General features: G+C 37.6%; 1 protein-coding gene across 1 annotated transcript in view; it reads right to left on the minus strand.

Annotated features, from left to right (window-relative positions):
* pdzk1 (PDZ domain containing 1) overlaps positions 1-7,118 on the minus strand; it is a 10,912-nt gene extending 3,794 nt beyond the window's left edge. The window contains exons 1-3 of the mRNA XM_037686506.1: positions 7,049-7,118; positions 3,200-3,409; positions 2,869-3,082 (exon numbers count right to left, since the gene is read on the minus strand). Coding sequence (XP_037542434.1) covers positions 2,869-3,082; positions 3,200-3,406 — 421 coding nt within the window. The 5' untranslated portion in view covers positions 3,407-3,409; positions 7,049-7,118. The remainder of the gene's footprint in view (positions 1-2,868; positions 3,083-3,199; positions 3,410-7,048) is intronic.
* Between the last annotated feature and the right edge of the window lie 4,497 nt (positions 7,119-11,615).

Consider the following 11,615-nt stretch of genomic DNA (forward strand, 5'->3'; position numbering starts at 1 on the left):
AATATAGTAAATTGATAATCTTTTGAAATGTAAATTGATGAATTGCAAATGTATAAATCTTTTATTAATGTCTATGAGTAAAATAAAATAAAAAACTAGGTACATTTAACATTTAGAATCACAGCCTCATTATCTCTGGAAAGTGATCAAATGTAAAGTTTGATAGTTTTAATATGAATATTTTTGGCAGCTAATAGCATTTGAGTTACACAGCCGATAATGAGATTTGAACATGTCCTATTAAAACAAAACAAAAATAGTTTAGCTTAAATTTGAATTTTGGTTAAAAAACTAGTACAAGTTAAATATTTTGTTTGGTTTTAATCAGACGCCTTGTAGATATTTATCATGTTATAAATCTTTATATATATATATACATTTGTATATATTACGGGTTAACCATTTATGTCAAACTTGCTACGACAATAGTAAAGCCGCTAAGTAGAAACAAGTTTTGTTTCAGGTTACGTGAGATTCTTGTGATGAATAAAAAATGCTATTCATGCTATGTTTACCCGTTATGAGAACAATATGTTAGTGTACATTATGAGTACCACATTTTTTGGACTATAAGGCACACCGGATTATAAGGCACAATATCAACGAACGGGTCTGTTTTCATAAATGAGGCGCACCAGATTATGAGGCGCATTAAGCACAATGAAACATTTTGACAATTTTTTGAGCGCCATGTACCACATAATATCGGTTCGAGGTCAGTAAGCATGACCAGAATTATAATACATTAGGTGCATTGGAGTATAAGGTTCACCATTAATTTCTGAGAAAATTAAAGGATTTTAAGTGCTCCTAATAGTCCAAAAATACAGTATATATACCCAACAATTTTCAGTCAGGTCATCTGGACAGTTTCTTATTTGTGCTGAAACAGTTCATCTTCCATCCAGAAGGCTTCATCAGTCAAGAAAACACACAACACAAAAAATTGAGCATGGACTTTGTTGGTTTTGAACCATTTTGACAAGACTGTCGGCGAGGAAGAGGTCCGGCACCGGAGAAGGGGGCATGCCAAAGACGCCATCTTAGCACCAACATAACTGGTTTGTTCCACTTTGGAGTAAGATGTTGGGGGAAGAATCAGTTTTGTGTTGCATGTTTCCTTGACTGATGAAGCCTTCTGGATGGAAGGTGAAACGTTTCAGCACAAAAAAAAAAACTGTATGTATACTAACCACAGTATATGCTATTAGATCATGAGTATATGGTAATCCTAGAAAGTGGAATCAAAGACAACTGGACTTTTTTTGTTGTCATTAAAAAGTTTTGTTTCTTGGAACTCTGCACTTTTTCACTTTGAAGTTAAAAAGTGTCTCATACAAAAAGTGAAACTTCTTGAAGCATCCAGTTTAGGGACGCACAATAATATCGGCATGGTATCGGTATCGGCTGATATTAGCGTTAAAGTTCAATATCGAACATAGGCCATACAATTAAATAACTTGCCGATATAAATGCGCTGTTTTTGCCTGTAGCGGCAGCACAACGTGATGACATCACGTGCGCCTACCTGATCTCACGGCAGAGAGGAAAATTCAAAATGTGTGGAAGTTTTTTTTTTTGTTGGTGAGGATGTCGGATTCCCAAGATTTATGGACTACGTTGAGCCTCGCTACATCGTCCCCAGTCAGATATATTTTTCCGACTTAACGTTACCCAAGTTACAAGTCGTCATTTCCGACGTCATTGAGAAGCTAATAGCCGAAAGCACTTGGGTGAGTTTTACCACAGACATTTGGACGTCATGTTAGCCCCGTTAGCATGATTAGTCTTACAGCACAATGGATAGACAAAACTTTGAACTTAAAAAGTCTGTCCTTCATGCACAAGAGTGCAGAGGATCCCACACTGCAGCTAGGAACCTGGAACAAGCCTCCACAAGTGAGACAGCATTGCAGGCGACTAATGCTAATAAATAACGTTTAACTTTTTTCATTTATTATAAGTCAAAGTGTTATGCATATCATATGGATGTTAGTGAATATATGTCACCAGCTTTTACTGTTGTTGCACAATTTTTGTAGCAAATAAGTCTAAAAAAAGAGGGCTATGTTCTGACAAAGAACGTATATATCTGCATCGGTTATCGGACAAATAAGTTTTAGCATATCGGATATCGGCCAAAGGGCAGCACGGTGGCGCAACTGGTAGAGCTGCTGCCTCTCAGCGAGCAGGTCCCTGGTTCAAACCCCGGTCCAGGGGCCTTTCTGGGTGGAGTTTGCATGTTCTCTCCGTGCATGTGTGGGTTTTCCCCGGGTACTCCGGTTTCCTCCCACAGTCCAAAAACATGCATGTTAGGCTGATTGGTAACTCTAAATTGCCCCTAGGTGTGAGTGAGAGAGTGAATGGTTGTTTGTCTCGTTTGTCTCTATGTGGCCATGTGATGGACTTGCGACCCGTCCAGGGTGTACCCCGCCCCTCGCACAGTGATTGCTGGACATGGGCACCAGCGACCCCCGTGACCCAAAATGGAATAAACGGGTAAAAGAAAATGGATGGAAATGGATGGATGGATGGATATCGGCCAAAAATCCAATATGGTGCATCTCTAGTCCAATTGTCTGTGATTCAAGTACAAGAGCACATATGTAGGCAACTTACATATAAAAACATTCCTGCACACTTTGTTCAACCAAGAAATAAGTAAAACATTTTGCGTTTTTAGGTTTACACGTTCATGAGATGTGTGGGAGCTCGATTTTAGTAGAACAACTTATATATTTTTTAATACATAGTATGTATTTTCATAAATACACAAATACAACATTATTTTGTTATGATGTAAACCTACAGTTCCAAGATTTTTATATAATTTTAATCAGAGTTTGAAGATCTTAAACTCCATCTCACCTGTAACTGAGCGAATAGAAAACCCATATCCTGAGCTAGACTTAACCAAGTAGCAGAGTTTAGGTTTTGGAGTCTCTTTATCCACTCCATTGACAACGGGCGCACTTTGGGGGTCAGAAAGGTTTACTCCAAGTGTTTTTGCTTGCTTGTAAGAGGCTTCATCCAGAATGTGAAATGTGACAGAAGCTCCACTGTTCCTCACCAGCTCCACCACCTAAACAAGAGACACCAAGATGAGTTAAAAAGTAAAAAGAGTATTTTTGGTTGGATTAGTTCAAAGTGTCTTTACTGATTTGATTATTGTACGGCAGTGTCTTTGCATCCTTCTTACCTCTGGATGGTTCAGTCCATCAACAAACGTTCCATTGACTCTGAGGATACGATCACCGTCTTTCATGCCAGCCAGTTCTGCTGGACCTCCCATCTCTAGGCAGCGGATCAGGTGACCCTCCTCACTTTGCTCTGCCCTGAGATAGAAGCCAAATGTCTGACCTGGCCTCTTGGTCAGAGAAATCACTCTTGGCTTGTATGTGGCCATGTCCTAACACAGACAGAAATGAGTTACACGTGATAGCTAGATGGTATCAGCTGTCAACATGTTAACAGTGATTCTAAAAAGACCCTTTTCCCCCAAAGTTTAAAAAAACAAAATTTTTTAAAATCGTCATAACACCATCTTAGACTATTTGTAAAAAAGGTTGAGTCTTAGAAGTAAACCTATGAATGCAGATTCCTAGTTTAAATTTTTGAGACTGTGACATACAACAAAACAAAAGCAAGAGTAAGGCTTTATTTTTAAAACTTTTTATATAAAAAAAACCTGTATTTGTCCCTCTATTTAATTCTTTTGACCATTGTGACCCGTTATGCACAGTTATCATATCAGATAATAGAGCACATAAAGAAGTCACAGAAGTGCTGATAGCTGAAGATGAAAAGTTAATCTTCCATGACAGCCCTGCACTGACGGCTAATGATTACTGGAACACACAGCTGACTGTGGATAATCACAAGGAAATCCACGGACTTTGAATGCACACTAAGGATAGTCACTTTACCTCTTATCAAATATATATATATATATATATATATATATTGTACAGAAAGTTAAAAAGTACTGTGCATGTGTGCTGATGACAAATCATAAAAGCACCTAAAGGAGTGCTTATACATGGACTTTAAACATTAAACATGCTAAGCTAACTCTAGATTTGTATCATTACGTGATATGCACAAACATATATTGCTTTATAACTTGTTTACAGCCTAACTAACAACACGATTTGGACTTTTTAGTAGTTTTTTCAAGTATAGTTTTCTTGGATATAAAAGCAAAAGTGGTATTTTAAGAGCAGTCTAGTGTCTGAATTTGTCTGAATGTTTACAGAAACAAGTCTTTCCACCCCTGGTAAAGCTTTTCTGACTTACTCAAACAGAAGGGGATGTTAGGAGCACCCACACACACACCTCCCAAAACAAACAAACAAACAAACAAACAAAAAACTTCCATTATCCAGTTACATATTTGAACGTCTGTAAACATTATTGCTGTCAGCTGTAATGAAACAGAAGATGGAAGTTTACCTCTCAAACAACAATCAACAATTTCCTGCGAGATCAATAAAGTTTTATCTTATCTCTTCTTGATTACAGTAATCGTGCCATTACAACACATGCTATTACAGATCCTGCCCTTTAGCAGACTGCCGCCGCTAAGTCTGTAAGTTACCAGACGTGCCAGAAGACAGCTAAATCCCTGACATACTCAACACTGGTAGGTGAGGCCACCCACTCCTTCTCTATATAACCCAAATCAAGATTGCACTGAGAAAACGTGACAAGAGGTGTGAGGTGCCAAGAGCTTTAAGAGAAAAATATTTCTTTACAGAAAATGAGTGCACATAAGACAAGAGATATGTGTTAAACCAACTGCAGTCAAGATGTCAGTACTGCCACAGTGTTGCAGAAGCACAGCAGCAAGAAAAGCAGCCCAGGCAGTCATCTGTGCAGATGTTTGTTAGGAGACCAACTCAGCCTCAACAGCAGAACAAAAATGATGAAGCTCTTGTCAAATTGAGAAGCTTTATACTTCCAACCATTTCCCATTGTTCAGAACAGGGATGTTAGAGCTTAAACCCAAGTGCTGGATCCAACCAACAAGAGAAAAGGATGCTTCCAAACCTGTATGGAATGGATTCAAACTGCTCCTGCTGTTTGCTTTACAACAGACTGCTGGACATCAGACACCACTGCCAACTACATGTCTGTGATTTGCAATTATAACCGGGACTGGAAACTACATTGCAACTTATTGGATTGCTTTGATGTGACAGAGCAGCACACAGCAGACAGACATAATACTAGAGCTGGGCACAGGAATGGGCCTCTGAATGCAAAATTGCCGCTTGTGTTAATGATAATGCAAGTTAAGGCTGTAAACTAGATGCTATGGTGGAACAATGTTCGTTTTGCACATCTCAACTTTATAGTCAGAAATGCGATTCAATTTCCTGCTATTCAAAACATACAGAAGGTGAAGACGTATGCGGAATATGTACACAGAAGCACTCTACAAAGCTGCACAAAGGGCGACGGTATTTAACTTTTTATATGCTATAACACTTCCATCCATCCATCCATCCATCCATCCATCCATCCATCCATCCATCCATCCATCCATCCATCCATCCATCCATCCATCCAGCCATTATCTTTTATGCGCTTCTTCCATTTTGGGTCACGGGGGTCGCTGGTGCCCATGTCCAGCAATCACTGTGCGAGGGGCAGGGTACACCCTGGACAGGTCGCAAGTCCATCACAGGGACACATAGAGACAAACAACCATTCACTCTCTCACACCTAGGGACAATTTAGAGTTACCAATCAGCCTAACATGCATGGTTGTGGTCTGTTGGAGGAAACCGGTGTACCTGGAGAAACCCATGCATGCACGGAGAGAACATGCAAACTCCACCCAGAAAGGCCTCCGAACCGGGATTTGAGCTGGGGACCTGCTCGCTGAGAGGCAGCAGCTCTACCAGTTGCGCCACCGTGATGCCCGCTATAACACTTCCTACAAATTAAAAAGCCCCTTATCTCTACACTGGCTCAGGTATACCTGCAGCTGCCGGCGTTAACGCTGGTAGTATGGAAGAGTCTGAGGCCTGCAGCATCCTGAAACCACTTGAGGAGTATATATTGGAGATGAGCTCAGAGAGGTATGTAATAAACTACGTTAAATAGTTTTAAGTAAATACACTGTTTTAATGACTTCAGGATAAGGCATATTATTTGCAAGAACTCAAAAATAAGTACATACAGTATTTGTAAATACAGTTGTGTCTTAAGATTCATATACAAAAGACACAATTTGACTTCTATGTATTGCTTATTTTTCCACAGGTATGTGACATGCTCATCTATTTTACTGGTACAGGGCTCCAGAGAATTGTGAATATCACAAGCAACAATGAGATTACAAGTAAACTGGTCAGCGGTCAGGTCTGGGAGCAGACCTGGACAAACACTTTGGGTAAACTGAAAAGGTTTGCACATTGTCAGAAGCCTAAGACCCACATTTTAAAAAGCCTGAATTTCTCGATAAACGGCGTGTTGTAGAGGCCATGTTAGTCCATGCTGAGACACAAGCAGCAACACAAGAATATGCTATTGAGTAAGACATACCTGCCAGGTCATAAAACCAGCCTCAGATATGGTCTGACGTCACAGAAAGAGGCACCAGCTTAAAACTAGCCATTTAAAACCCTCACACTATGCTATAAGAAAAAGTTTCTGGCAGAGTCGCTTGTGCCCTATTTGGCTGACCCTCTAGGCCAGTGGAGCGTTGGAGCCCAACTGTATGAAAACCTCTCCACTGTGGTGGAGAAACATCTCTGCAATGTGACCACCATTGTGACTTTAGTCTTTTTTCCTTCAAAAGCAGGGGAATCATTACCAACAGGAGGAGCAGCCTCAGCGAATCACCTGTGCGTGAGCTAGGACCATGTAGGTGTTTATATATGTATAGTACCACTGATATCCTGTACACATATGGAGTGCTGTTTTATGTTCATGTAAAGTTTTATTAATCGTATGGTTTCTCAATATTTTTTTTAAATAATTTACTGATTGAAAACACACAAAAAGACATTACGGTAAGTAAAGTAATGAATTCACTCACCAGCTCTCCTTTGGTGTGCGTGAGTCTTAATGGGACGCTCACCTGTCACTGATTAGCTGTTGTTGCATCTGAAACCTGCCTCCGCCTTCCCCCGCCTCCCCATCTCAAAGCAAGGACTTTGACGTGTCAAAGGTGAGCTTAAAGGCTGAGTTATTTACCAGCGTCTCGTGTCATGACTGTCTGCGAAGGCGATGAACCTGCGCAATCTGTCCTCGAAGGGTTGAGCAGTCATCTGTTCAGTGGTCAAAGGTTCACGGCACAGGCGGCACATCGGCACTTACTGTTTATACATCAAAGTCAAAACTAAAGGAAAAGCATTCAGGGTGGCAAAACATTTAACATAGAGAAAATGTTAAATTATTCAAATTAAATTCATCATGGATTAGTTCTTACACATGCCTCATGAAAAATAATGAACGAGTTGTCTCAATTTTATTTAAGAAAACCTGTAATACACCATTGACATACAATAAACACTTCATCAGTAAAACTATAAATGATCAGTTTGTATTTTTCAGGTTTAATTGAGGTTATTTATTTTTGTAATAAATAATTGTGTAATTTATCTGTCAGGTCTGTGCTCACTGATTCAAAGTCAAAAAGTACATAAAGGCAAACCTGAGTGTTGCAGGTTTATGGAGTCTGTCACTGTAAAGGAAACTTATCAAAGACTTTTACTTTTGTATAATATATAAAGCAAATCAAACAAAATAAATCTGCAAACTGTAAAGATTAATTTATCACAACACTGTGGCACCATTTCCCATTCAATCAGTGGAATGTAAACCCCAGAAACTCACAAAAAAGCAACTTACTAAAGGAAATTCATCTCATTACTTTTGGATCCGTGTGTTTTGTGTTGTTTTAGTCTTCTTGTGGCTCTTATTTAAATTAGTTTATTCTGAGTTTGTTGTGTTTCAGCTTCCTCAGTGTTTTTCTATTCTCTTAGGGTCTGCTCCTGCCTCTCCCACTCTCACCGGTTCCTCGTTATATCTCACCAGATGTTTGTCATGTTCGGTTGTTAATGTCTGTCATTTTGTGTGTTCCTTTGTCCGTGGATTGTGCTTCCCACAGCTGTTCATGCTCTGTTTTGCCGCGTCTTCCTGAATTTATTCTTCATGTGAGTTTTGCTGCCGCGCCAGCCTTTGCTTGTGTGTTTTATTAATAAATCAGTTTTCCTTATTTTACCTCAGAGTTCCTCGTGTCTGTCTGCACCCTTCGTTCAACTCTTCTAACAGACTGTGATAACTTTTTGATGAAGTGATCTAAAATAGTACCATTTTGCACTTTCATAAGAATAAAATAAATAAAAAAAATACATAAAAAATTACATTCTTAAAAATGTATTTACAATTTACTGAACACCAGAAGAGGAGGCAAACTGGACCCCAAGAGCACATATTCTCAATTCCGTTCAATTCAGTTTATTTATAAATCGCCAACAGAAGTCATCTCTGAACAGAAACATTCATATATATAACAGTAAGTTAATAACATTATTTATCCGAGGAGCAGACTGCTTTGAGTTTAACTTCAACGCAGACTCTCATCTTGAGCAAGCACGAAGGTGACAGTGGAACGGAAATCTCCCTCAGCAGCATAACAAGCCAACCATAACTATAGAATTTATCAAAAAGGAAAGTCTTAAGCCCAGTCTTAAAACTGGACAATGTGTCAGCCTCACGGACAGAAACTGGAAGTTGGTTCCACAAGAGAGGAGCCTGATAACTGCAGCATCTTCCTCCCATTCTGTTTTTGGAAACTCTAGGAACCACGAGTAAACCTGCAGTCTGAGAGCGAAGTGCTCTGTTAGGAAAATATGGAACAATAAGATCTGTAATATGAAACTGATCTAGGTTGTTGAGGGCTTTGTAGGTTAGATTTTGAAATCGATTCTGGATTTGACAGGGAGCCAATGGGGAGAAGGTAAAACTGGGAAGATATGATCTATTCTATTAACTGCAGTTAAGACTCTGGCAGCAGCATTTTGGATCAACTGAAGATGTTTTAAAGAAATATTTGGACACCCAGATAATAAACCATTGCAATAGTCCTGTCTAAAGGTGACAAATGCATGACTCAGTTTTTCTGCATCATTTTTAGATAAGATGTTTCTAATTTTAGTGATGTTACGCAAATGGAAGAAGGCAGTTCTAGTAACGTTTTTAATGTGGGGGATAAAAGACATGTCCTGATCAAAATAACACCAAGATTTTTAACATTAAAGCTGGGGGACAGATTAATTCCATCTAAGGAGGGAGAAAGACCAAAAAATTCATTCCTAAGTTGCTCAGGTCCAAAAACCAAAACCTCAGTCTTGTCTGTGTTCAACAGGAGAAAATTAAGGGTCATCCAGGTTTTTATGTCTTTAAGACATGCTTGTAGTCTAAGTAACTGATTGGATTCATTGGGTTTAATGGACAAATATATTGTGTGTCATCAGCATAACAATGAAAATTTATCCCATGCTGTTTAATAATTTTACCTAATGGAAGCATATATAAAGTAAAGAGTATTGGCCCAAGCACTGAGCCCTGAGGAACACCATGACTAACTTTGGTGTATGAAGAAGATTTATTATTTACATTTACAAACTGGAATCTATCAGATATATATGATTTAAACAATTTTAGAGCTGTTCCTCTAATCCCAATATCATATTCAAGCCTCTGTAGTAAAATATTGTGATCAACTGTATCAAATGCAGCACTGAGGTCTAACAGGACCAGTATAGACACAAGTCCATTGTCTGAGGCCATGATAATATCATTAGTTACTTTTACTAGTGCTGTTTCTGTGCTATGATGAGCTCTAAACCCTGACTGAAACTCTTCAAAACAGATTATTTCGTAGTACAAAGTAGATGTTCACGCAATTGACCTGCAACTATTTTCTCTAGAATGATTGAGATGAAAGTTAGATTAGATATAGGTCTATAGTTGGCCAGAATTTCTGAATCAAGATCAGACTTCTTAAGTAAAGGTTTAATTAGAGCAACCTTAAAGTGCTGTGGTACATAACCATTCATTTGGAAAAGGAAATTAATCTCATGAATATCTAATATTGATCTTACGGGACAATGAAAACATCTTTTGGGTGAAAAAGGAGATTTAACTTCACCTTAAGTGGTTCCGTGGTGAAAAGGTTTGCACTCAGGACTTTGATTCCACTGATCTGAGTTCAAATCTAAGTGGATCTTCTGTTTTTGCTTCTTTATATCTACTGCAACACTGCAAGCGTGTCCTATGGTCTTCTTGCTGTAAAATCACATACATGGCAAACCTGTTCAAGATTTTGCAAAGGCACTTCAGATTTTCATCAAGAGGAGAGCAGAAACATAGTTCAAAATGGGATGAAGGGTGGGAGAAGACAAGCAAATGTCTATGGACATTTCCCATTTCAGCCCCTTTTGGGACTTGATTCAATTAGGTCAAGCAATGGGGTTTCTTTCTCCAGTGTCTGAAGCCATGCAATCCATTTTCTGGACAGTTGGCACAATTACAAGGTATACAATTGTAAAAACAAACAAACAAACAAAAAAACAGAGCATGCAATCTTATAGTATATTAATGCATGAGGAAGCTGTTTGCTGCAAAATTGTTCAGTAACTATACATTATTATTATTACAACCATACATTTGGTGTCATTCACAGAAGGACAGTAAATGAGATGCACTTAAGAAATTATTTGCTGGTTCAGGGTCATCCAGGTTTTTATGTCTTTGAGACGTAAAGTAGAAGATTCATTGATGTTCGCTCATAGAGTTTCACTTAAAATATTTAAAAGATGTTTAAATCAAAATTTAAACAAATACTACATAATTAAAGTCACAGAAATACTATTTAAAATACTAATATAATATAATATAAGCCAATTTAATATAATATAATAATATTTTAGAATATTCAAATTTCAATATTTATTTGATAAGCAATTAAAATCTTGGCTATAAGGAATACTAATTTAAAATAAATTAATATTTTGCTAAACAGAAGACAATGTTAAAATTGAACAAAAACAGCATTTATAATGTAAAAAGTATATCTAATAAAATTTATCTGAATATATTAAGCTTAGAAAAACTCTGCAAAGTTACTTTTGTAACTTAATATTTACTATTTACATCTGCATACTTTAACTTTATCATTAAAATGCAATGCACCATTTGACTGAAAACTATCAAGTTATTATAGTATTTTTTTGTTTTGTTTATGTGTTTTTGTTAATCCCAAATGAATGTGGGAAATAAAATCCAAAAAGAAGTGTTGAAAAACATTTCAGATGTTGGTTTTGATTCCATCAATTCTGTGATGTTCTTCGTGGTTCTACAATAATTAGAGTTATGGTTTGATTAAAGAGACATCATCATGAGTTAAACTGAGATCTAATAGTTGTTTATTGTTTATTGTTTATTTGTCATATGCCAGTTAACACAAGGTCAACAATGCAATGAACTGTTCAGGATGAGAAGAATCGATATGACGCTAAAATATAAGAAATACTTAAGGATGCAATAAAAGTACAAAATAAAATACCAAAAAGTATGTACATATATATATATATATA

Source organism: Nematolebias whitei, chromosome 13 (assembly GCF_014905685.2).
Source record: "Nematolebias whitei isolate Nwh7 chromosome 13, NemWhi1, whole genome shotgun sequence".
NCBI lineage: Eukaryota > Metazoa > Chordata > Actinopteri > Cyprinodontiformes > Rivulidae > Nematolebias > Nematolebias whitei.